Source organism: Amblyomma americanum, chromosome 7 (genome assembly GCF_052857255.1).
Source record: "Amblyomma americanum isolate KBUSLIRL-KWMA chromosome 7, ASM5285725v1, whole genome shotgun sequence".
In the NCBI taxonomy this organism is placed as follows: domain Eukaryota; kingdom Metazoa; phylum Arthropoda; class Arachnida; order Ixodida; family Ixodidae; genus Amblyomma; species Amblyomma americanum.
Window position 1 is genome coordinate 93798880 of NC_135503.1, and position 27881 is coordinate 93826760.

General features: G+C 47.7%; 1 protein-coding gene across 1 annotated transcript; it reads right to left on the reverse strand.

The window, feature by feature from the left end:
- Positions 1 to 1599: 1599 nt before the first annotated feature.
- LOC144097341 (WW domain-binding protein 2-like) lies at positions 1600 to 27255 on the reverse strand. Its single transcript, XM_077630084.1, has 6 exons — positions 27150 to 27255; positions 15177 to 15279; positions 11044 to 11182; positions 9637 to 9729; positions 7408 to 7557; positions 1600 to 1935 (listed from the first exon to the last, which is right to left on the reverse strand). The coding sequence occupies exons 1-6, from the start codon at positions 27245 to 27247 to the stop codon at positions 1766 to 1768; spliced, it is 753 nt and encodes a 250-aa protein (XP_077486210.1). The 5' UTR covers positions 27248 to 27255; the 3' UTR covers positions 1600 to 1765.
- Between the last annotated feature and the right edge of the window lie 626 nt (positions 27256 to 27881).

Here is a 27881-nt window from a genome sequence, read left to right on the forward strand (position 1 = left end):
GCCGTGACTCATATGTAGCGGTCGTGCCTCTCACCGACCGAGATGTGGGGCAAAGTTATACTTTTATGAGTTTTATGAGATTAGTGTTATGAGCAGGTAGATGTTATTAAACCAAAGACGCGGTAACTGTCGCGGGAAACCTTCCGCTTCTCCTGGCCAGGTCGTTGAAGCGGCCGCTACGGACGGCCGAAAAAAAAAAGGGAAGCTTCCTCCTTTTTTTTCTTTCCTCTACTTACTCGTTGCTCGTTGTGTAGTTCCCGGCACGACTACTTAGGCATTGCAGGTTTGCGTGTATGCCGCCGAAGCGAAATCTCGAAAGTGTGACCGATACGCTTTTTATTGCAAAATATCTTTAACGATTCGGATCACGCATTGTTCTTTTTCAAAGCTGTAGTAATATAGTAGCGAGAGGCTTTGCAGCTGGAGCGTTCCGAGAGTGAATATAATCGACATATGGGGGGTGCTGGGAGCCGCATGAACACACTTATACATTAAAACCTGACTCCTGCTTATCGGTAACATAGAATGACCAAGCACCATTGCTCCGGAGTGAAGGTACCTGTGTCGGGTATGTTCGTCGTAGGCAAGAAATTCAGTTTTAAATAAAATTAATTCTCCTGTAGATAAGTAAAAAGAAGCGTTGCGTTGCGGATGGCGGCCACCATCCGAATGCAATTGAAGAAGGGGTCTGTAACTTGTGAAAACATAAGTGTTTTATCACATATAACCACACTTTACATCATGCCGAAAATACCTCCAAGTGAAGGTGAAATTTATGCGCAAAGCGGCGACCATCAGCTGATTAGGCGAGAGGTTTGATCATACGCACATGGATTATCGTGCTACCCCATAATGACAATTATAGAAGGCTCGCCATGAGATCAATATGTGTGTGTGTGTGTGTGTGTGTGTGTGTGTGTGTGTGTGTGTGTGTGTGCGTGTGCGTGTGCGTGTGCGTGTGCGTGTGCGTGTGTGTGTGTGTGTGTGTGTGTGTGTGTGTGTGTGTGTGTGTGTGTTCCATATCATGCCTAACGGCTGCTAGAAAGCCTGTGCGAAGGGCAACGCGTCGCGCATGCATAAGACCGTACAGGATGCGTTAAGGGAGACAAGTTAGGCCGGTCAGTGACGCTGAAGGAGTCAATCAGCAAAGTATAGAGATCAGGTACGTACAACTTTCAAGAATTGCGCAACATGAACTATCTCCCAGAGTGTCTTGGCACTGCAGTCATGACAAACAAAAGTATTATACCGTAAGACTTGAGTAAACGACTGAGCAGTTGGAGGCATCTTGGATTGATTGGGAAGGTAACAATGCGTGAAATTCAGCTAATGCGATTGCATATTGAAGCGCACAGTGCGCATCTGCTTGTTTTGGGGATTGCATCGGCTTAACAGGGGTGCTTCTTAAATTTTGCGTTAGCCTGTTTTAAGTCAGCGGAATTTTTAGAGCGTTTCATATTCTTGTATTTTGTTTTACCGCGAGTCAGTACGAGTGCTAGCTAACTTTTTAGCTGTGCATTCGTAAGCTGTTTGGCACACTTTCATAGAATGGCTAACAAATTTAAGATTTATTAAGCGCAACTTTATTGATTTATAAATTGTAAAATAATGCAGACCCGCCTGAAGACCTTTGAGCCATTGGCAATTTTCAGTTACCCAATGACTTGAAACAACCGTACTGTGGAAAGATTTTCTCCAAATGCCGCCAACATAACAGTTAAGCGATTTCTTGCATTGCATTGGCGATTTCTTGCACTCGTTTTTACTACTCTTGCTTGAAGCCCGCTGGCGGAGCCGAAGAACCGGCAGCTGAAGAGTCAGAACCGCTGGAGCTGGATGCCACAGGCGCGGATGGCATTCCAGCCTGGTTCTGCTGCGGTGGAACGTAGACGCCCGGGTAAGGGGGAGGTGCACTGGTTGCGAACACCGTGTTGGCTGCAAGCAATTAGCCGATAGGAGGCGTTGTAAAGCAGGAAGAATAAAAACAGAACGGGTAATATAGTAAATATAACCATCAAGGAACAAGAAAATTAAACACTCAATTCATTGTCATGTGCGTTTGAATGTACTCTCGTAGTTCTAGTTCTCTACAGTTTCTGGAATCCAGTTTTGTTCGTGGAGAGTGCCACAGTGGAAAAGAAACACGAGTAATTGAGAGGGCCGGTATCCGTGACGACAACGAGAACAGGAACAACGTCTGGAAGAACTGCGCCATAAGATTCTTTTCCTTTCAAAGTAGGCATCACTTTTTTATGCGCAACTCTCCCCCCCCTCCCTCCCCTCTTCCTTAAAACCCCATTTCTCATTTCAGTTAAGCTGTCAGGAAAGGTGATCGCGAATGCGCGAGCCACGGAGCAGGATTTTGCACTCGCCGCATTGGCTGAACTGCAGCCGCTAGCTTAGGTTCCACGGAACGGGCGCAGTCTAGTTGCTTAGGCTAAAACAAATCTAGCATATCCGGGGGTAGGATACTATAGATTCTCAAGGTGTAATCTCGCTGCACAATGTTTTGAATATATTTGTGAGCTGAAGTGCGTCTACGGTGTACTTTACCGGCCGTCATACCGACAAGTTTGATCGAACTAAATCGTGTGGTGATTCGACTTTCGCCTTGGCCCGCCTGAGGCACCAGACCTTCTCTCCGGCCCGCTCCAATGGTCTACGGCTGGCACACAACATCTTCTCCCTCGGCCTCGCCTCACACCGGCAGCGGAGAGCGTGGAGGAAGGCCTTGGCTTGACCAAGCTACGGGGATGCAGAGGGATGGGCCGGGACCACGCTAGGAGCCACAGCTGTACAGGTGACGCTGCTTCATTTGCGTTGCTCGCCTGCGCGCCGCCCGTGCAACCTAGGACTCTATTGGTTTAGGGAGTTCCCCAATGAACAGCTTTGCCTGCTGGCTGTCCCTCCATGTTGTGTTCGTTCTTAGCAACCACAGTAGTGGTCTGAGATAGCGCAGCAGTTTTACCCCTGACCGAGGTAGAGATCGCAACGGCGCCACCGAATTCGAAGGCCAGGAAAGAATTCCCTTAGTAATCGCGTGGAAGTAACCCCATCGCACGCGGTTGGCAGCGTTTAAGAATATAGCGCCAGCTTGAGCAATTTCACGACTGCGGCCGCGTAAAGGACGCCAAGCTGTCGCAATAGCAACAAACGCTCTCTAGGCGATAGGCAAAAGCCCCTGAGGTAGTGATCATCACAGTAATGCGGGACATGGCGAGAAAAAGGATTCGCTCTCCTTCAGGTCTCTGTGCTGGTTTTAACTACATGATCAAGCACCAACCGGCTGACATCAACGACGTTTTGTCCACAATTTCGCCGCTGCTCGCTTTGAATGTCATCCCTCTCTTGCCATGTTTGCAGGTTACGAGACATTGAAACTTATAATTGAAGCCTTGACTTGTTCCACAACAGGAAGAGGATATATTTTTTATAAAAGAAGTTTTCCAGAATGAGAACATTGCGGATCCGACTTTCTTGGTTTCTGAAAAGGCCCACTCATTCGTTGATCCACTGGACATCACTTCTCAAATAGCAGACAAGTTGTATTAATAAATAAGTTCGGTAAATTAATAAAAACAGATTCCTTAGTGATGGTTTATAATCTCCACCTTAAAAGAGGCCCTCAAAGGCTTGCAAGCTGTTCATCGTCGCTGACGCAATGAACAGCTGGTAATGGATATCCCGGAGGAACATCATTGTGCTGTAAATAGAGGACACGATATTATATCAGTGACTACCATAACAATGTGGCATTGCAGAAATATCTGCGTAGAAAAACCCGCCAGATCTGATCACGGTTACGATGTTTGTGTACATATCACACTCCCTGCTCCCTGACCTGCAGCTTCGAGTTCAACCGTGCCTACCGCGGCGAGAATAAAGTTTATTGTGTCTCTTCTGCTTGTATATGGCCGCACGATTCGATACTCATTACTATTCGGCATGGCCGATGGCCCTGCCTGGGCTAGTTGCAAGTGTAACCAGATACTAAAGCACTTTCTATGTATAACGGGGGAGTGTCGACCACTGGTACACCTTGGCTAGTTGCAAGTGTAACCAAATAATAAAGCATTTTCTATGCACTACCGGGTGGTATTACACTGCGCTGCCATCGACTCAAGAAGTGTATCGTTAGGTGTTGCCCGCATCCAGTGCGGCACGGTTCGGAAACTGGATGTGAGGTCAGTTAGTGTTGTTCCCGATACCACATGCCATGTTCCTTGTGCTGCAAGACAATATCACTTGCCCGTCTTGCTCACCCGCCGATGCAGATCAAGATTCTCGTACGGCCATTGGAGCGTTCACCGGCCCTGAATGCAAGTGAGGCACTGTTCACTTTGTTGCCGGCCTTGTGCCTGTGCTATAGGCGATGCGTTTGTGGCACGCAACGTCTTCACTTCCCTTCTGTTATTGTTTTCTACATGAGGTCATTTTGTATTCCCTATTAAGCTGCTATTCCTTCCCCCTACGCAGGATAGCAAACCGGTCCTTTGCCCTGGCTAGCCTCCCTCTCTTTCCTTTCCAACTGCTGCCTATCTCTTTTTCGCCCCAATGCATACTGCGCCTTTGCCGTACCCCAATTAACCCGAAAGCTATGCTCAACTTCAGCGTTTTCTTTCCACGGTCCTGTTGTCATTCCCCTTTACCTTTAAGAGTATCAGCCAAAGTGAAGGAGTTGACTCATCCTACTCTCTCCTTTTCTCTCTAAATTTCTCTAGGGCAGACAGAAAATCTATCATAAACAACACAATATATATATCTACCTGCAGCAGGTTGCCCTCGTTTGCCATGTTGTTTGGGCTTCACTCTGGACAACGCGATCCCTGGTTTAGAGACTATGTTGAAGTTACCGACTCCTAATCTGCCCTTCCAAACGGGATTCGCCTACCTCTGTGTCACTTGTAAGCACGGAGCGTTGTCGTTAGCAGAGGTCGTAGCATTTGCTAACCACGCACCATCGCGGTCGGCGGACAGAGGGTGTTCCTCCGTGGCCACATTAATTTCACAGAATCAATTTGGCTGGTTAGTTAGATGCAGTCGCAAATGGCTGACTATTGGAGTCCTTGGCGGTTTAGTTCATCACTGAATACTTGTGAAATCCTGTACAAGCTTGTTGCATGTAGCGAAGAACCCGCCTGAAGTACGGAAATGTAGCAGCGCTTCTATCGTATTCATAGGCGCTCCACTAAATTTCTTGTGGCACGCTCGGTCGCAATCTCTTTGAATCCTGCAACGGTTAGAACAAGAGCCCTTGGTTTGACCATCATACGTCGTCCTTCCACGCACGGTCGAAGCAAACAAGACCCGTCCCTCTACAGTAATGAATACGCAAGTGCGGAAACTGAATCTTAAACGCAGTAAACGCACTTTACTAAGGCCGGTACTGGGCTAGTAACGTTTAAGGTAAAACTACTAAACTAGCATTTCGGAGCCAAAAGATGAAGAATGTTGCACCGGTACAGTGTGTGCGTAAGCAGCGGCGAACAGTGCGGTGGTGTGTTATCGTAAGCGTACTGTGAGGGGGCTGTGGAGAATTTAAAGTCCAAATTCTGCACATGGGCAATGAAGGACATCATAATGGAGGGTTACAGGTTAATTTCGATGACATCAGTGTGCACTAACATCACACAGCGTGTAAGCTCTTTTGCATTTTGCCTCTATTAAAATGCAGCCACGGCCGAAATTAAATCACACAACCTTTGGCAGAGCAGCGCAACGCCTTAGCCTCTGAGCAGCCACTTTGGGTACAAAAAAATTGTCCTATTATTTTCTCACATAGAATGGAAAAGTCGGCCCGCAAAACTAAACTAATCATTACGTGAGTGAAGCAAACCGTTCAATGACAAGCTCCTCTCTATCAAAGCCACGAGCAGATGGGGTGCCGCGAGACGGACAACCATTAGTTGAAGCGATACGAACCTTCAGAGGGCATCCCTGATTTAAAGCCTCCTAGTGAATACAAATTTCTGAATTACGCTTAGATATGATCCCCATTTTCCATTCATCTGCAAACGCCACTGGCTTCTACAAGTGCTTCTCGGCGAATCATTGCACTCTGTCACCAGCAGCACAATTACACCTGAAAGTAATTCGCAAACATTCGATTGGAAAAATTTTGAGCTGGCAGAACGCTTTTTTTTTCTCTGTATTAGGCGAGTAGACCAGGTAAAGACTGGAACATGTGCTCATTCTTTATAGTCTGCCAAAATGCAGTGCTGTGACTGCGTCGCCCTTTCGTGCAAACAAGAAGCCTATAAGCCCCGCCACTGTGCATCCTATACACTTAGGGATGTAAACAAAATTCTGCAAACTCTAGTCTTGCTTACGGCTTCGATTTCCTAGCTGATATCTGTTATTACACTCTTTATTTGGCTTGCTATTACACTATTACAGCGACAGCTGTTAAGGGCACATTCTCTAGCTCTTATGCGTCGGTGTTGGCGTTCCTGGTAGTAATCGTCACGCATGACGTTACTGCAACGCACCAGTCTCAGTAGTCTTAAACCAGTGACGTCACAAGTGACAGCACAATGGCTTCGCGTGAACTATATCAGAGAACAAAATAAATAATGACGGATGAGAACTGATATTCAGAGACGCAAACAGCTATCACTGAGTTTTGCTTTACACGATTGCAACAGTCCTGTGAATATATTTATTTGCATTTTTATTGCAATAGGCCATCTGGAATGCATCGATGGCCTATTTCAATCATGAATAAGTGAATCCTGAAGCTCCATTATTATAAAAAATTAGACGCTAAGGCAGGAATACCTGCCAACACGTACTGCTGTTTACGAGCATGGGCACACCTACCCAGCATGCTTTGTGCTAAAAGCCGTATGTCATAATGATCCTTGGTTAAGCATTTGGTTCCAAACTCACCCCACAGTCCACGTAAAGCATACTGGGAACTACAGTTGAGGGAGAAGCAGATTAGCCGTATGCTCAATCAAAGAGCTTGTTTGTATGATGCCTACAAAAACGTTCTTGAATGCTTTAGCCTTAATATTCTTAGGAATTGCAACTGTGCTGAGACGGGCTTGAGATTTCTTCCGGTAGCAAATTTCTCCGAGCCTAAAGGTTCGCTATCGTGTGGTCCTTACAGCCATCCTGCAACTTCGCTGATCAAGTGTGGCGGTTCTTGCAAAACTTCACGATCGCTTGTAGTACCGCAGCGCAGCCAGCCGCAAAAGGTTATGTAAATTTTGCTTAGCCGGAAGCATTGTACACACCAGCACAAAGCTCGCTTAGGGTCGTTAAGGAAAGGTTAAGAGGTTATGACGTCAGAATTGAAATAGGCGGTGGGAAGCGACTGATTCCTTCACTGCACTGTTTTAAATTATTTCGCGCTAATAATCGCAAATAAAAAGCTGTCTTCAGGAAGGCGATGTGGGTCCTTACCTGGTGGCTGATCTGGGAACGCGGCATACGGGAGAGGGAAGCCGTAGTTGACGCCTTGGCCAGGCATGTAGTCAGCAGGGCCAAGCGGCACATATGGCCCTGAAGGTGGCTGGTACGAACCAGGTGCGGCACCGCCTCCCAGCAGGGAAGCTACGGACAAAAGATGAACAGAAAGAGACGTCCTTGGAGTGAGCGCTTTCTCGGAGTTAATGCGAAGATCCGAGTGTCATAACTGCAAGTTAACCTTTGAGTGCGAAACGAGCCTAAGATTTTGCTTCTTGCACTAACAAATGTTACTCTGTGAAGCGGGAAAAGTGAAAATCTGCAAATTTGGTTTCTCGGTGGTGATGGAAACATGAACGCAGAGTTTTTTGTTCTCCCTTCCATTGTTCATTCTTGAAGGAGAAGACAGGAAATCACGCGGGGACACAAAAACTTTCAATACTACCTAATAATACTCTTAGCGAGAAGACGCCGGACTGCTGCTAAAATGACCGCCCAATGCAGATTGTAACATATATCACAGGAATTTAGGGACGGGTCGAGCTGTTTCGTACAAGAAACAGGCTATGCGAAGCCACGCCGCAAAAGGCGACACAAGTCAGACTGAGGGACGCAGTTACTATATTGTTTATTTTATTTAGTACATACTGTAGACCTTTTACCAGGGTTCAAGGAGGAGGGGCATTTATTGATAAGAGTACTTCAAAAGGATGCAAAACCAAATCAAGAGAACTATGCATAAAAGAAAAGTGACAAGTGTTGCTAAACTCAAACAAGGCCATAGCATGATTCCATTCGGAGACTGTCCGCGTAAAAAACGAATACTTAAAACAATCAGTTTTCGCAAAATACGGTGTTAATGAGTGAATGTGGTATTGCCGCATATGTCGGGTGGATAAAGAGGATAAGTACTGAGCTGGGTTCAAAGGTAAGTTCTGGTTAAGGAAGGAAGAAAGAAAGTCACGACTGTATTTTTTTCCCGTTTCAAGTGATTCAATATTATTAGCCGCCATAAGCTAAGTGGGGGGGATGGGGGATTGTATACTTTGTATAAATAAACCAGACATTTTTTATCTGAACCCTATTTTTTCGTTAGTGTTATTTTTAGTAAATTGATCCTATACTATCGATGCATATTCGAGCTTTGGTCTGATGTATGCGCCTAATGTGACTAGTTGCACGTTGGGGGAAGAATTTCTTAGTTTATGCCTCAGGAAATATAGCCTTCTATGCTCGGACGAACATGTGTTATCTATGTGCGAATTCCAGGAAAGATTGGTAGTTATTGTTAAACCTAGATATTTTTAGCTATTAATCTGCTTTAGTGGCGATACAAGAGTGTACAAGTGGTTTATTGGATTATTTTTGTGTGTTATCTGGAGCGAAACTGTTTTTTCAGTGTTAAAATCCATAGAAAATTCACTGCACCAGTCAAGCACATTTTTTAGACTGAGATCAAGTTCATATTGAAGCCCAGTACACACAATTTGACGAAATACCACATCACATCAGCAAACAAGCGTATCTGTGTTCCGGGGTAACCACATTAACAAAATAATTTACATAAAGCTGAAAAAAATTTATAAGTAACTTGGCTTTTAAATGAACTCGTGCTGTCCGAGGAATCATGAGCTTTTCAGTGAGAGACACAGTCTACAGAAGATGCAGTTGCGCACGTAATTACGCTATCGGGTGCGGCAGGGTTAAAAGCAGGCACAAAAGGGGGAAGGAGGAGAACTATATTCAGTCCAGAAATTCAACACACCTATTCTTGTGGATTAGCATGAAGGCTTGTTTCTCTTGAACCGCAAACGGTCAAATTCACGAACATTGTTGAAGCATTGAAACCACACCAAATCGCAACGCGGCAGTTCTAATCTGAGCCGACCTTGTCTATGGAAAAGAATAAAACAAAGCCATTGAGCCACAAAGAAGACCTTCACTCGTGGAAATCCTCTAACTGCAACAAGAGCATCACTCAGTTTCTGTTTGTAGCTGTAGACATGAAATATAGAAAACATAAACAGCACATGCACAGCTAGCAGAGCGAACTATGAGCAAATTCTTCGCACTGTGTCTCTATTCTTTAGCTTGTAGAAAATCGTCTTAAATTCCCCAAAAGAGGAAGTTGCAAGCAGTATGGTTAACCATTGACCGACCGCTGTCTTATATGTATGTGCTCATGACACCGGATTAGAAAAAGGAGAAAAGTGCAACGCCACTGACCACATTTGATGGCGGCCATCATGGCCTGGCCAAACTCGATGGCACCACCCTTCATGAATTTCAGCTTGAAAGTGCACTTTCCAGTCCAGTTGCCTGCCAAGAGAGGGAAAATATGGTCTTCCACAGCTGTTGGTCAAAGCGATCGTCCTTTGTCGAAAAGATAAGAAATCGCGCGTGGACAATTCGGCGAGATTTCCGCCAAGAGGGTCACCTCTTCCTACGGACGCACGCAGGAACGCACACACTTACTCCAGCCGTCTACCATTCTTATCTATTTAGATGTCTTTACTGTATAGCATATTTGTATACAAACAAGAAAGCAAGGCATTAAAACAACAGCAGAGAAGGTTGGGAAGCAAAAGAAAAATCTATAGAAGTAAACTGTGGTAATGCGGTTAGCGGTTAGGCACATCAAGCAGTTATTAAAAATTTTTTAACGCAGACATCATCACACAAAATTAGGTTCCTACAGCTTCCAAGTTTGCATAATAGATATAAATATTAATGTACCACTAGTGCATTTCCCTGAAATGTGCAGAACTTTTTGTTCTGCAGTTGAGAGCCATATGAATTTTAGCAAGATATTGAAACGTAGTGCCGTTCAAATTCACGAAATAGCTAAATAGGAAATATGATATATAAGTCGGCAAAAGCCATGTCTGCTGTCCATTAAACAGTTTGGCAGATAATAGTACATAAGGCTCTAATGAGAAAGATTCCACTGGGTGATAAAATTTGAACTCTGAACCATAATACACTATCTCCCGTATCCTGAGATGTTCTGTTGATTATGAAGGTACTAATAAGCTATGCTGACACAAAACCTTGTTCGTGCGAGGTTAATAACCTCCCAAAAATATTGATCAGTTAAATACCTTTTACGCAACGCCACAGTTATGGCTAAGCTCGTGTACAGTCTTGGACAAATATTGCGGCGAGGTCAGGCATAGCAAATCACTGAAATGCATAGCAACATGAGGAGACGTGCATGTTCCAACTGCTGCAAAAATACAATCTGCCTGTCTAGTGAGCCAGCACAGAATTAACTTTTTTTTCTCCACTACATTTCCCGCCAAGTTTGGTCCATTCCTGTACGGGCATATTTATACCGTGCATTACGAGCATGGCCGCCCTTAACTATGTGCTTCATGAATGTTGGCTAGTCGATGGCTCTAAGTGCCTCAAACGTGGTGGCCTTGCACTCCGAAAGAGGAGACAGGAGAAAACAAAAGCTATCAATGAAATGTGACATAGCCATGCATACCTGCAATGCACTTTCTTTTTCGTTCTTTTTGTTTCTCCCATGCTAGTAATAATGCAATGGCTCTGCGCACACATGACATTCTAATATGCAGACATTAAGCGCTAATGAGGAGCCGCAACCGGAGAATGGAAAGGTTTCCCAACCATTTTTCTCCGCTGTCACTTTTCCTTGTATGTAGTTTGCACCAAAGAATGGCTGTTCCAGTTTGAGGTCACTGATGTTCAAGAAAGGGAAACTGAAGGACTGCAGGAACTCCTTGCCATCTTTGTTGACAAACACCACCTGCGAGCAAAAGATCAATAAAAAGAAAGCTATAGTGAGAAAGAGTTATAGCACGTGCGTTAAAGGGAAGGCCGACTGGCTATTTCCTGCCTTCAGTCATCGGCACAAATGCCGCTGCTTCTAGCAATAGACTCAGCTGTGTCTAGTGCTAGGTCATGAGGGAAAAGAGAGAACTTTGTATCGTGGTTTACTGGCTCGGCAGTTGTACGTGGCGAGCAATTACAAGGCAGTTTCAAATCGCCATACACCAAGCTAATACTGAGAACATAAAACTTCATTTCACAGATGCCTTCACTGAGTCGAACCATGCTGTACAAAGCTACGCCAGGTTTGTCAACAACCCAGCGTGTCAAATTAAGGTCCCAGCCACGGCCTTTGGTTTAGCTATAATAGAAAACTAAGTAAAATTTTTGAGCGAGTGATAAATATTGTCCAACACAGGTTAAGCGCCCAGCCTTATCCGAAGCGGGTGTACGCCTCTTGGGTGGGTTTCTTGTAATAAAATCGGTGAAATAGTAAGAAAGGTAGCAGCCTTGTATTGCATTCAGTACAGTTTGGGAAAGCTAAAATCATTTCTCTTTGAGATCATTCGTCTATTAAAAGAACATGGCTTGAATTCTACTAGCCAATACCGGCTACAACAATACCGGGGGCACTGAAGTCTGGTTACGTGCTACGAATATGAAAGCATTGTGCACTACTGCTCTTTCCGTTGGTGCGTTTGCGGTTAGTGCGTTTGTGCAAATTGGGGGGGGGGGGGGGTTCCTGTGGTCACCAAACTGCGCACCAGTCGGAGCTGCGTGGGTTAAAGCCCATATGTACTGAATTAGTCAGTCTGTAGTTAACGTTCATAGATGGCGGCGAGTCCTCATACCACTACCAGCGCACTGGCGCAGCGGTTAAGTAATGCACCACTGCACTGGCCGGTGGCTGTTCCTGTCACAGGGATTGTGCGAACCATGTGTAATTACGCGACCGATGCTGCTCTTCCCGAGAAGCTTCTAGCGCAGCTGGCGTGACGCTCCTCCGAACTCACCTGAGCTCTCATCTACTGGGTGCAGCTTGCGCAGAACTCCTTGCAACTTATTCGACCTCACCCCAGTTACTACCGAGTTACCGAGAAACTCGGGTAATGCCGTGTAAGCATCCATACTTTCTGCTAAACCTTTCTGTAGACGCTTTCCGCTTACGCCACGCATTACCCAAGTAATGTTTACGCATTTATAAGTGTTGTGACTACGAGTAACAATGCTAACACGGGGGGATTCTTCCAAAACAAACTAAATAGACTACAGGGTGCAGCACATGGACGAAAAGAGACTTTTCATTTTTTTCCGCCATGGTTTTGCTGCCCATGAATCTATTCGAATTATTGCAAGCAGCTGTGCGATATCCCACAAAATTTCTAGTAGAGTGCGTCTTTATATCTAAACTATATAGCCGCCATCTATTAAAGAAACTGCGTGAAATAATTTCGCGAGAACTATTGGACTGATCATGGACGAATAACTGGTTCGGTCACCTGTCGTATAAATCTGTTAACTCATTCGTTCTTTCAACTCACAGTCGGTGCCTGAATTCACTAAATACCAGTTGACATTGTTATTGCTGTAGCAAGTCGTTGGTTCGAGCCTTCTTATGTCGAACATGGCTCGCATGTCGAACATGGCTCCAAGTTCTGAATCGCGCACCACTACATGCAGGTGCCACCTGAGGATGCACTTGTAGTGTAGATAACGCGGTTAAAAGTCTCTGACCCCCCCCCCCTTTCGAAAAAGTTTTTTCTACATAGAAAAAACTGCTGTTGGTGCACGCAACACTAATGTTCACGTGGTAAACAGACAGACGCCGTTCAGAATCATGCACGACTACATGCAGGTGCCACCTGACGATGCACGTTTGGTGTAGATAATGGGGTTAAAAGTCTCTGACCACTCACTCCAAGTTCTGAATCGTACACCCCTACATGCAGGCGCTACATGACGATGTACTCCTGTCGTAGCTGACAGGCTTAAAAGTCTCTGACCCCCCATCCAAGTTTTGAATCGTGCACCACTGCATGAAGGCGCCACCTGTCGATGCACTCCTGTCGTAGATAACGAGGTTAAAAGTCTCTGAGGTTATGAGCTGTTCAGTGTGTGAATTTTAACCTTTATAATACAGACGTGTGCAAAATGTGTGTCCAATGATTTGTAAGGTTTCTATATTTTCTCTTGCGCCAGTTGTACAATGTTGGGCCCCATGTTCTCTCTGGGTGCGTCACTATGTGCCTAGATTTGTCACGGTGTAAAGTGCTTTCGGTGACTTCAACGGCGTCTGTCTGTTTACCACGTGCACATTAGTGTTGTGTGCACCAACAGCAGTTTTTTTATGTAGAAAAAACTTTTTCGAAAGGGGGGGGGGCATATGTGAGGTGCACAAATGATCCTCGGGGATTTGCGAACGCGGTGCGTCGTCAGTGGCGCGCCGGACAGCGGAGCGCTGCGCGTGCCAGCCTAGCGTTGCGCGTGTGCGCGTGCGGAGGATCTGTGCGAGGCGACGGCGACAAAGAGCGTGGCGAGCACGAGGAGCGGACAGCTGACGTGTGAGAAAAACAAGGTGTAAAGGAATGCAGCGCAGCGGAGATCGGGTCATTCAAGCGTGGAGGTGGCAGCCGTCGGACCTTGGGTCCGTGCTGCCGTGGACCTCCCATGGATCACCGACGCAAGCCTACTGTGTTCCTTGCAAGCGTGGAGGTGGAAGCCGATGGACTGATGGTCCGTGCTGCCGAAAGGCACTCTTGGATAGCCGGCTTTAAGCCTCTGGCGTTTCGTGACGCCGTCGACGAGACCTGGCTACGTTTTTCGTGCCGCTTCCAAGTTCTTCGGGCTGTTGGCTGGAGACCTCCGACATCTTCCTGCGGTTTTCTCCGCTCCTAATACCACCTGGCTCTCTTTCGCCGCTTCCGTCGACGCAAGGCCAGCGACACGTCGCAGTTCATCAACCCGCATTCCGCCCTGTCTACAAGACATTCCCTCTTCACGTGGGACGCTCAGTACCGGGTGAACTCTTTCCTTTATTGTGTAGTGTTGTACGTGTGTTGAGTGTTTGTTTTTATTGTTTTCGTTTCCGTTCTTTATTGGAACTATTCCTTTAAATTATAAATATGGCTTCGTTTTGATTTGTTTGATCTCTTTGTTATCTTGTTCTCTTGTTCGAACCTGCACGCGGTAGCGTTCCACCTCGGAATGTCGGGGACACGCTACCAATTCGCAACGCAGTTCCCACACGTGCCGAAATGCATGCAGGCGCCACCTCACGATTCACTTCTGGCGTCAAGACCAGCATATTGCTTCGGTCTAGACACCAGGAGTGCATCTTCAAGTGGCGCCTGCAGGTAGTGCGGCACGATTCAGAACTTGGAGGAGGGTCAGAGGCTTCTGACCCCAACTGTATATAAGGTATCAAGTAAGGTTCCACCCTCGTGAATTCAGTTGCAGAAACCATTCGTCTGGTGTCCAAATTTCTTCAGGAGAATTTCGGTGACTGCCATTAGAACTGAGCAACGGGAGCCTGCTTCCAAAAGGCGACGTTACCTCATGTAACGTCAGAATGTCGTGTATTTAGTTCGGCCTCGACATACGAAGCGCTGATCCCATCAATAGCGATGCAATTTCTCTTTTCACAGTCTTGAAGTGGGAGAAGTCACAGGGCAGTAGTTCTTTGCTCGCACGCGAAAAATCCAAGAGGTGTGTTCTTTACCTAACGTCCGTCTCAGGTCTAGAAACCGTGTCTGGCCATTTTGCGGAATTCTGTGAGTAAAAGAAGGCCTTTACCATGCTCGTTTACTCCAGGAAAATTCTCCCGTGTCATTGTGACAGAACAAAAAAAAAAATGTCGCTTCTCTATACTCCTTAGGGATCATGGCTGCATTCTGCCAAGAACAAACAGTAAAACAGAAGCCACTGGCGTTTGTCCTGCCAATAGAAGCGAGATGTGCAAAGAAGTACGTCACCCTATGCGTGGTGAGGTAGATGCGCCCTTTCGTGGTTCCCTGGAACTTCCTCGCATCCGCTCCTTCAAAGGTCACCTCCACGCCATCGCAGTAAAGCAGAATTCTGGTTTTGAGAGAGGACACATCAGTCAGCCTCATTCACAAAAGACGTAGTCGTGCACTACCATCAGTACTCAGGTATAAATTAACTCTGGTAAAAAGTAGTGTTCTTCCATTCCTACTCAAGTTTAAATACTAATAAACGTGAATGCATTATGTCAATTAGTGACATGCCGAAAACTCGAAAGAAACAAAAAGCTTTCTTGAAATAATTTGATACAAACTACTGAACGAAATAAGGGTTTGTAGGCACCATTCAAAATTTCAAAGTTAAATTGTTTTGAAGTAAATTTGTTTGAATTGAACAATTAGCAGAGGAGCAAATTTGTTCTTTGCTTAGCAACATTCATTTCTGCTGTACGTTAGACCTACGAAAATAGTGACAGCCGAGCAGTAGAAAAAAAAGTCGATTTCATATAAGTACTGGTACTGGCCCGAAAATCTTTACCATTTAATTTAGGACATTTCAGTTGAGGAATGAATATACTAAATAAGGACGTTTAGAATTCTACAGCTTAAAAGTTATGTTTTAATTTTGTTCTATACATTGTAAACAGAAAGGAGAAAAGAAAGTAAGCTGTTCTCAAGTAGACCCCCCTTACTTCCTTTTTGCTGCATATAGGCGTATTCTTGTTTTGTGTGTACTGTGCCGCAATGCATAGAACTCGCACCTTCAAGCCTAAAAAAAGGCAATAAAAGCGCTTTTGTAGCTCAGCCTATACTTTCTGAGACGTGAGTTCTCCTATAATTACCCCGGAGGCATTGTGCTGTAGAATTGCTTTCGATATGATGGCCTCAATAAATTTTATTTCATAGCCAGTTTCTGTTATTTTAATACTGATACGCTACTAACTACTCTAGTGGCGCCATACAGCGGCTAAACTGCATTTCCTGGCAGTTGGCAAGCCTTGAGCCATCTCGGGGCTAGATGCTTCGTCGTCTTCATCTCTCGTGCTGCTTGCTGCCTTGCGCGTTCCAACGTCTTGTGCGTCTAATTAAAGCAAGTAAACCAGCCCTGCTTACGCCAACCGTTTCTCAGTAACATATTTGGTGGAGGTGCGGGGTAACGGCCCATGTACGCTGACCTCGAGGACATCTTTGACGTCAGCTCTCAACGCGTGGCTACAACACCAGTCCACAAGGCGAGCCGCCGCCTGCGAGGCCTAAAACCCGAGTTCGGCCAACTGACAGCGCCGGTAAGGGCCATGACATCCACCGCGGCTAGCCAGACAAGTCAGCACTCTGGGAATGCCCCGCCATTTGTCCTTCACGCACCTCGATCGCCGCCACCGTTCCACGGGGACAGGTTCGAGGACGTCGAAGACTGGTCGGCCAGCTTTGACCGAGTGGCGGGTTTCAATGAGTGGGACGGCGAGCGCAAGCTGCGCAACGTCTACTTTGCGCTGCAGGACTCGGCCAAGACGTGGTTTGAGAACCACGAAGCTTCCTTTACCACATGGGAAGCTTTTCGTCGAGAGCTGCTAGCGACATTTACCAGCAGCGAAAGAAAAGAGAAAGCTGAAATCGCCCTGCGCTCGAGATCACAGCAGCCGAACGAGGGCGTCGCGATGTTCATCGAGGACATTACCCGACTGTTCAATCGGGCCGACCCTGCTATGCCCGAAGCCCAGAAGGTACGCCACTTAATGCGTGGCGTAAAAGAGCAGCTGTTTGCCGGACTGGTCCGTGACCAGCCACGAACAGTGTCCGACTTCGCCAAGGAGGCAATGAGTATCGAGCGCTCTTTACAGGAACGGGGCGCCCACTACGGACGTCAGGCTACTGTAGCAGCCGCTTCCCAGTCCCAGTACACGCCTACGTCGCTGCCCGCCGAGGACCTTCGTGAGCTTGTAAGAAGCCTGGTGTGCGAGAAACTGGCGAAACTTCGGTTTGAAGCTCCACAGGTCAGCGTCGCTGCCGTTACGGACGTGGTCCGCGAAGAAATCCGACGAGTTGTGCAGCCACCCCCCGCTCCACACCCGGCGCCCTCCGTTATGACGTACAGCGAGGCGCTACGAAGTTCCTGGCCAGCGATGCGAGCCTTTTCCCCCATCGCTCCTGTGCAATACCTGCAGGAGCCAATCGCAACAGCACCCTCCGTGCCGGAGGAGTTCATGCCCCCCGTGAGCAAAGCGCACGTTTGGCGTACGCCAAACAATCGGCCGCTCTGTTACCACTGCGGAGAGCCTGGCCACATCCTCCGCCACTGCCCCTAGCGCAGGATGGGTTTAAGGGGGTTTTCACCTGACGCACCTCGACCACGCTACGGTGAAAGACCACGGGATATCGAACAGTACTTGGCTGAAAACGTGCAATCTTCGACCTCGCAGCGACGCCAGTCGCGGTCGCCATCCCCAAGGCGGTTCTCTTCGCCCGGCCGCTCGTCATCCTCTGGCCAGTTCAGAGGTACGTCCCCACGTCGAGAAAACTGAAGACGGCGTCCTCCGGGGGTAGGGCTGCCGCTACTGTACCGAGTCAAGAGCCTCCACCCGACGATTCGCCGCGACGTTCCGACCGACGACGACCTGACCCGACGACCTCGACGACGCGCTGCGACCGACTGGCCTCCGCCGAAATTCTGGTATCCGCCGACAACCAGGACGTTACCGCACTCGTGGATACCGGCGCCGATTTTTCGGTAATGAGCAGACGGTTAGCCACGGTCTTGAGGAAGGTTCTGACCCCTTGGTCTGGGCCGCAGATCCGGACAGCTGGTGGCCACGTGGTAACTCCGATCGGTTTCTGCACTTCGCGAATCCAGATCCGGGGTGTTACTTTCCCTGGCTGCTTTGCTGTGTTACCCGAGTGCTCCAAAGACCTCATACTCGGTTTGGATTTCCTTCAAGAGTACGGTGCCGTTATCAACCTACAGGAGCTAATCGTGTCGTTTTCCACCCAAGGCCCTGTCGACGACGATACCGAGCCACTCAGGGCTAAGTTATGCATCTGTGACGACCACGTTTTGATCCCATCAAGATCCAGCATGTTTGTTACTGTAGAGTGCGATAACAGCGCCAAAATTCGTGGCATTGCTGAAACCAACATGTCGCTGCTCCTTGGTTGGCAAGTCTGTGTTGCTCGAGGAATTGTTGAACTGGACAAGAGCCGAACCGAACTCTTGGTGACCAATTTTGGTTGTGAACCTCAGTGTTTGCCTGGCAGAACAGCTATTGCGTATTTCGAGGAACTCAGCGAATTCGCGGGACAGCACGCTTTGTCCGGAGCCCCGGCATCAGTGGAGGAACCGACCACTCCCATAAACACTGACGTGAACCCAAACCTCTCAACTAACCAGAAACGCTGCTTGGAAAGCGTTATCCTGTCTTTCTGCGACTGCTTTGCCTCGACTTCCAATGTTAGGCAGACACCGCTCACAAAGCACCGAATTATAGTTGACGCCAACCAACGGCCGTTATGTCAGCCGCCCTACCGCATCTCTTCGAAGGAGCGCGATGCCATTCGCCGCCAAGTTCAAGAAATGCTCAAAGACGACGTGATACAGCCGTCGACGAGCCCGTGGGCGTCGCCTCTTGTTCTAGTGGCAAAGAAAGATGGAACCCTACGGTTCTGCGTTGATTACAGACGTTTAAACAAAGTCACTAAAAAGGATGTTTATCCTCTCCCGCATATTGATGACTCCCTGGACCGGCTGCGCCACGCCAAGTACTTTTCATCGCTAGATTTACGAAGCGGCTATTGGCAAATCGAGGGAGGTGGACGAACGCGACCGGGAAAAGACCGCCTTTATTACACCGGACGGACTGTACGAATTCCGGGTGCTCCCTTTCGGCCTGTGCTTGGCTCCTGCAACCTTCCAGAGGATGATGGACACCGTTCTTGCCGATCTCAAATGGCAGTCCTGTCTCGTGTACTTGGATGACGTTGTCATTTTTTGTGACACGTTCGAAGAGCACCTGAGACGCCTGCGCGCTGTGTTCGAAGCAATTCGGTCGGCCGGTCTTTCCCTGAAGCCCGAAAAGTGTCACTTCGCTTTCGAAGAGTTGAAGTTTCTGGGCCACATCGTGAGCGCTAAAGGGGTTAGCCCAGACCCCGATAAGACTGCTGCCGTGGCTGGTTTTCCTGTGCCCACCGATAAGCGCAGTGCGCGCCGCTTTCTGGGTCTCTGCGCCTATTATCGGCGTTTTGTGCAGAACTTCTCCCAGATCGCTGAGCCCCTCAAGCGACTCACGAAAGATTCCGAACCATTCTTCTGGGGCCTGGAGCAACAGCAAGCATTTGAAGACCTCCGCACTCGTCTCCAAAGTACGCCCATCCTTGGACACTTCGACGAGTCAGCCGACACTGAACTACGCACAGACGCCAGCAACATCGGCCTCGGTGCAGTCCCTGTGCAGAGGCAGGATGGTCTCGAACGCGTAATCGCATACGCGAGCCGCACATTGTGACGGTCTGAGGCGAACTATTCCACCACTGAAAAAGAATGCCTGGCCATTGTGTGGGCAGTAACAAAATTTCGCCCGTACCTATATGGCCGCCCTTTCAGGGTCGTTAGCGACCACCACTCGCTGTGTTGGCTGGCGAAACTCAAAGATCCCTCGGGACGGCTTTCACGCTGGAGCCTTCGACTTCAGGAATTCGATGTCACTATCGTCTATAAGTCTGGTAGGAAGCACAGTTATGCCGACTGTTTGTCTCGTGCTCCTATTGAGAACAACCGAGCTGACCCCGACGACGATTCTGTTTTTCTTGGTGCCATCTCCACGTCCATCCTCATTCAACACCAAAGGGACGACAGCGAACTATGGCCCCTCATTGAGTATCTAGAAGGAAGCGCTCCGTCTCCCCCGCGAATCTTTTCGCGCGGGCTGTCGCCGTTCTGTTTACGTGACGGCGTCCTGTATAAGAAAAACTACAGTCCAACAGAAGCTGTCTATCTACTCGTCGTGCCTACGGCCCTTCGCGACGAAGTCCTGCAGGCGAGCCATGATGACGTATCTTCTGGTCACCTGGGTTTTTGTCGAACTTTGACACGAATACGGCAAAAATACTACTGGCCAAGGGTTGCTGCAGTTGTGAAACGTTACGTAAGAACTTGCCGCGAGTGCCAGCGTCGCAAGACGCTGCCGACTAAGCCAGCCGGCCTACTCCAGCCTATTGATCCGCCTCAGGTTCCCTTCCACCAAGTTGGCATGGACATACTCGGCCCATTTCCGGAGTCCTCTCTGGGTAACCGCTACATTGTGGTCGCCACCGACTACCTCAGCCGATACTGTAAGACTAAAGCTCTTCCCCTGGTACTGCTGACGAAATTGCGAACTTTTTCATTTAAAACATTGGGCTTCGTCACGGTGCACCCAACATCGTTTTAACTGACAGGGGAACAGCGTTCACCTCGGCCCTTACGCAGGAGGTTATGCGCCCAAGCGGCACCAGTCACCGCAAAACAACCGCTTACCACCCTCAAACGAACGGCCTCACCGAACGGCTCAACAAGACGATCGCTGACATGATTTCTATGTATGTCGACGCGGACCGCCGGAACTGGGACGCCATACTCCCTTACGTCACCTTTGCTTATAATACTGCGGTCCAGGAAACGACACGCTTCACTCCATTTCGTTTAGTACATGGTCGCGAAGCCACAACCATGCTGGATGCAGTGCTGCTTCCAGCTAGCGCTACCCCCTCTGTTATGGGTGCTGCCCAATTTGTTCGTTACGCTGAGACCGCCCGCCAACTCGCCCGACAGCGCATCCGGCACCAGCAAGTTCACGACGCTCAGCGACACAACCTCCGCCACCGAAATGTGCGTTACCTGCCCGGCGAACAAGTCTGGGTGTGGAGCCCAATCCGCATGAGGGGACGCTCTGAGAAGCTTCTACGCATATACTTTGGCCCCTACGAGGTGCTCCGCCAGCTTAGTCAAGTTACCTACGAAGTTCTCCTCCAAGGAACAGTTCGCTCTCCTAGACGGCCGACCTCCGAAGTTGTCCACGTCGCTCGGATGAAGCCGTACGACGCCCGTTAGCCCCTCGCGCGTGTCTACACCACACGCTAGATACGCGCGACTATCCTTGTGGTCCTGCCTGCAATTGCTACCACACCGATTCGGTGTCTTCAAGAGAGGGGGAGCAATGCTACGCTACTAACTACTCTAGTGGCGCCATACAGCGGCTAAACTGCATTTCCTGGCAGTTGGCAAGGCTTGAGCCATCTCGGGGCTAGATGCTTCGTCTTCTTCATCTCTCGTGCTGCCTGCTGCCTTGCGCGTTCCAACGTCTTGCGCGTCTAATTAAAGCAAGTAAACCAGCCCTGCTTACGCCAACCGTTTCGCAGTGACAATACTGTAGAGTTAAAGGCCCCGTTGTCGATAAAATCCTGCGTCGGCATTGTCGGCATCGGCGTTGCGAGCGAAAAGTCATGAGCATGACTCTGGAAAGCGGTGCCCAGAGAGCAACCTAGGAGGCAGATGGGCCACCTAGGTCACGTGACCCTTCGGCGTCACAACAACCTGCCCACCGGAAAGTGAGCAATCTCCAACAGTGGCAGATAGCAGTTAAATCAATAATTGGTTGGTCGGGAAGAGACATTTGGGCCGCACAAGGCAAACGAATTGGAGCACCTGCCTTCGAGGGCAGTGGCACATCGCTTCACCGCTGTGCTACTACGCCAGGAGGCATATGAGGACTTCCAGGGACCTAAGAATGTAATGTTAAAGATAACTTTCGGCATTTATGAGAACTGACCCAATACGCTTTTGCGCCATGCCCTTAAGGCGGAGCTTAGGTGCCCCCTCCAGTTCTTTTTTATTTTCGTGCTGTAGCCAGATCTGACAGGCGTAGCAGCTAAGCACATCTTTTTGCGAGGAACCACGCGTAGCAGGTGTGTGCGAATAGTACTTTTTCAAAATAAAGCGAATACGATTAGTGTAGCTAAAAGCCGAATCGAATATGGATCGAAAAATAGTAGCATCGATTCGGATAAGAATAGAATATTCGTGCAAAACAGCTAAGCGCTACCAGCGGTGCTGTGGCAGGGCGCCTATAGCACATGGTATTATACCTCTCAAGGGACGGAACACTGATCTCCAGTAGGGCGCATACGCAGCACGAAGTCTGTGTATTAAAAACTTCACAATCAAGTGACCTACACAGGAAAGTTTGTTACTGATGATGACGCGAAACAAACAAGCGTCACACTTCAATAGATGAGAGATATGGCAACTATGAGCCGTTATTTCACTAAACTGCGCGGAGGCGTGAAAATACAAATGCGCACCACAGCCTGATGTAGCCAGCAGCGTACTTACGATCTTGACATGGGAAGGAAAATGACATGTCTTTGCCCATAAATTACCATAAAACAGCACCATTCAGTTCCAGGACATCAAAGTGCACTTTTTGGGGTGTATGTGCGTGATGGTCCTAAAATCCGAAATCATAAAAGAGCTCTTACCGCTTGACAGTGCACATTGGAAGATCGTTGACAGAGTGATCATTCACATCGCTTCCCCATATATTTTCACTAAGTGGTGACTGCAGTTCGGATAGCAGAAAGACAGTGAAAATGGCGTCTGAAGAAAACTCTTTATTTGGGCTGACTAGCGCTCGCAGTGGACTGAATCACTCGTTGGCTGCGTAGGAGCAACCGTGTTCGGCGGTCGTCGAACAGAATGCCCGCCGTTCTCGGCCCTGCTCAATTTAAAGCTGACATCGCACATTCGAGATACGGCGAGCAAAGTCACTACAACTTTCTGGAACAACGTAGAATCAGCTCTGCCTGGATGCGGTCAATCGAGATAAATCTGGTCGCGTCTTGCATCGCAAACAAAACGATAAAGCGCTGCGCTGGCAGCTTTGAAGAATGAACAAATACTACAAAGATTTGCGGCAATATTGTTTGCGCCAGCTTGTCGTTATGATTATGCCACAAATTATGAGACCGTTTAGGCTCATGAAAGCCTAATTCAAAGCGTCATTAATGAATTAGAATCAAGAGTGAAATAGAATTGATAATGTAATATAATCAGAATGGTAATAAATTGGCGAGTGAAAGAAGAATGCCATCGCATTTTCTCCGCTTCAATCCAGTTGACCATCCCTAAGTTTTTTAGAACAACTCTTTGATTGGCATGGAAGCAAATATTTATTGACGCGTAATATACGCTCAACCTGCACAGGATAAACAAGTATTCGTATTTAAAGTTGCGACTCTGAAATCAATCAAAAACATAAGGCGCCACACACTGCTTGTCACACTTTGGCGTAGTGAGAAAAGCAGTCTGCGACGTTACAATGAAGGGCACTATTGTAAGACCTATCTAAGCTGCACTCTCGACTGTTTTTACTCCTGCGTAGTGTTTCGTAGCATACTCGGGAACACTATCCTTGCGTATCAAAAAATGCAATTTTCATTCGGAATTTTTATGCATGTGCGGCGCATGCATGTTCAACTGTACACTATTTCACTTCAGACTTGTTTTGCCGTTTTGTAGCGAGAGCTACATTAGCCCAGCCGCTTTGCGAGGTCAGCGTGGCTGCGCACTGAGCCGTGTCAGCACCGCTCCGCCAGCTGTGCGCATGCGGGGAGTGACGCCATAGCCCGCCGCGCGCCTCGCCTGCGCCGACGGCGGAGCAGACACCGCCCGCCTCGTCAGTTGTACGCATGCGCGGAGTGACGTCAGAGCACGCAGCTGGTGTGCGCGCCCCGCGCCTACATTACGCTAGCATTACGAGCCGTCAGCGTGGCGGCGCCGTCGCTGGTTACATGGTTCGTCACGTGGTGCGGAGCAGGTGCCAGCGGCGCGGCGCCCCGGCTAAACCGAGTGGGGGAGGAGCGGAGAGAGAGGGGAGAGAGTGAATCCGCGTTCAGGGACGAAGATGCAGTAGGAACGCGCAGCGAAACGCAGTGGCGAAGACTGACTTTGCAATTGGACTCAGCGAGTTCTACTCGGCCAGCTGTAGCTATCGCGTCACCCCAGGTTTAACCAGAGCTAAACCACAGCCATTCTTTTCGAAATCCTGCACCCTATGCAGAAAGCTTTGAAAGGAATGTTGGGTTCGCCCCGTAACGGTGCCTCAGTGGCCGTGGTATCTGAGTGCTGAGCACAAGGTAGCAGGGTCTAATGCCGGATGCGGGAGCCGCATTCGGGTATAGGCGATCTTGAACGTACGCCCGTGTGCTGTGTGATAGAAGTGTACATTGAAAAACCCCGGGTCGAGGAATTTAACTCGGAGTCCATCATTATACGACTTGTAGTTCCGAAAGAAATCCCACGTAGCGCACCAAATAGAATCGCTGGAACGACCGACAACCGCAGCACGACTCAGAGTTCCATTACGGAGGGTAAAAGGCAAGCAAAATAGGCTCCTCTCAGCAAAGGCTAAGAAATACTGGAAAGGCCACACTTGAAATTCCCGCCATGCTTTGAGCACAAAAACGGCTGTTTCAGGCCATTTCTCAGCGTTCATAGAATATTCGACGAAACTAATTGTTCTGGTAAATGCGGGACCTTGTTGCAATAGTTCCATATCAGTCCGGTGATATCCCAACTATTATCTAGTTATCAGCAAAATCATGTACTTAACATTGGGCAAAGTGTTCAAGGCGGAGAAAAAAAGAAAACTTGATTTTTTCTGTGAGCGCAATGTTGTGAAAAAAGAAATGCGTATTAAAAGTTCACACAGGCATCCCATCATCGGCTACTCGCAGCAAATTCGTCAGGGAAGAAACGCTTGCGCTTACCCATCCCCGACCGCACCCTTTCGGCACGTCGACTGAAGCGAGCCTTCCTTGCCCAGCACCGTAAGTAAAACGAAAAGCAAAGATACCAGAGCGAGGTAGCCGATGCACTTCCGCGTTTTGCACAGCCATCTGCATGCAGACGAAGGAGTGATACTTGTAGAGGAAATTTTGACCCTAGTATATAACACGGCATGCATATAGGTCAATCGCACCTTGTTTTAGCCTGTCGTTGCTTATTGCAATGACAACCCTGCTGCCACGACCTGTGCCGAGAGAAAGCGAAATCTTGTCAGTGAAATTCTAAATAGCTCCAGTGTCACCCCCTGCTACCCTATCTTGCAAGAACCGAGCGCGACCAGTGGCCCACAAGTAAAGTCTCGCAGCTGTCTATCAGGGTGTTCAAGTGTGGAATGATTTCTGAATTGTTCGGGATGTTCCTCGGAGGGATGACACGCCACGCTGTGGTAACAAATCATGCAACCAGCGGTTAATACCTGTTGGTCACTAGAAGAGCTCACTTCAACCATTCTTAATTCATATTGCCTAAGCAGCTCCTGAAAGAGCTCACCTGCAGAATTTTAAGTAACGATCTTACAAAAGCACCACAATGTCATATATGCCGAAGAACTGACAACATCCCTCTGTGTAACACAGCGGTGAAACGTACCTTCAGGTCGCTCGCAATGAGTAGGCTTATGTATTCATTAGGTTAACTTTTTAGATCTGTGCAAAAACGCATCTGGGTCTATATTTATGAATGCATGATGTGTTCATCCGCTTCCACTTCAAGGATCTGCCATCATAACTCCTTCCGCTCACCTTGCAATTTTTTCTGCGTGCACAGCGGCTCTCACTTGAGAAGAAAAATACTGTTTTCGTTTGTTTAAGACGGTTCTGTTAATCTCTGCACTTAGTCTGCTTTTTCTTCTATAGTTCATTTTATTGTTCTTCTCAACACCGTTGGAAAATTTATTAATAAAAGGTGTGGTTTAATATTTGTTCTTGTGGACGTGTCTGCGGTAATAAGATTACGGACCTTCCTTTTTTGCGAGGCGAAGGAATGTAGTGATTGGGAATTTTTGTACCCGGTCCTTTAATTAATTTATCGTTAGGAGGGCCACCCAGGCAGCATGCACAATAACATCATTCGGAGAACGTAGCTCGACGATGGTTTCCCCTTTGGCTGTGGCTAGAGATCCGTCCAGACGAAACTCCAATTTGCGCAAGAGTTACTTTATGTTTGGCACGGTTAGCATGTTAAAAAATACACAAGCAATAACTTTTACTAGTCTTGAATGATTGAGCTATAGTTTAAAATTTTACAGTTGACTGCTGATTTCTGCTTTTTGAACTTTTTAATAGTTTCAACTACGTAACTGCGCCTTAATTATTCCTCTCAGCCGGCTTCGCTGGATTGTTTGCTGGCTTCGCTGACAACGACTTCGATACCGGCAATCGGGACGTGGGCTTGAACGTAACATAAAGGAACATGAAGGAACTCTAGCTGCAGCAAATATTTCCTTCTGGACGGAACTGCAGCAGAAGCAAATGTTCCGTCTGGACGGAACGCTAGACACTCCCTTCCCCTCTTCTCCGGTGCTACTAGCGTTGTTCGGTAGATAGAGCCTAGACTATACGGAGCATCAGCGGGTTTGTGGCACTGGCACAGATCATCTCTTAATTTAAATAATAATAATAATAATAATAATAATAATAATAATAATAATAATAATAATAATAATAATAATAATAATAATAATAATAATAATAATAATAATAATAATAATTGGTTTATCTGGAAAGGAAATGGCGCAGTATCTGTCTCATATATCGTCTAACACCTGAACCGCGCCGTAAGGGAAGGGATAAGGAGGGAGTGAAAGAAGAAAGGAAAAAGGTGCCTTAGGGGAGGGCTCCGGAATAATTTCAACCAGCTGGGGATCTTTAACGTGCACTGACATCGCACAGCACACGGGCGCCTTAGCGTTTTTCCTCCACAAAAACGCAGCCGCCGCGGTCGGGTTCGAACGCGGGAACTCCTGATCAGTAGTCGGGCGCCGCAACCACTGAGCCACCGCGGCGGGTATTTCTTAATTTCCAAATGGGCCAAGCTGCTGATGGGACACTTTAGCAGGAGCCATTGTAAGCATAAGTCGAAAGATTACTTACAGCTCGCCTGTGAAGACCAGGACTCCTCCCGGTGCGTGGGCGGTGTTTAAGGACATTTCGGCACCGCACCAAACCGATTGCGAATAGCGATTGTGCATCCACAGCCGTGTTGATAGATAGCTCTTCAGTCTTAACAAATCCTAGTTCGCCCTCAAAACCAACGCGTTAAAAAGAAACGCTAAAACGCCAAGTATAGGTGTTTACCGATCATCGCGTCACCTGTGAGCAAACAAGAAAGCTCAGGAACTGTTCTAATTTTTATTGAGCTCGGATTTACCCAGCTGTTTCCTTTTCACAGATGGCGTATAGATGCGCTAGATATTAAAATGTGGTCCAACAGATGTGGATATTCGGAAGCGAAGTTCAGCTACTGGCATAATCAATGAAGGCTTCCTATAGCATTGTATGGACGCATGTTATTAGCTTTCAGCTGAAAACACTGACAGCGTGTGCACCCTACTGAGTGCAAAGAAATGGCCTCAGAGAACAGCGTCCCGGATTAAAGAAAAGATATTCTTCGAGCGATTCAAATTAGCTATTTAAGTCGTAAGTGATTGGTAAAAACCCCGAAATGCGAACATTATCGAGTATTTATGACGCCTTTCCTGCTCTTAACGCGATCGATCCCTTAGCACTCTTGTCTCTGCCAACCATATTTCTGGAAATGCCTGTGATTTAAATCTAAAGCCTGCAGTTGCATCTTCAACCAGGTAAAAAAGGGAAAGTTGCCGT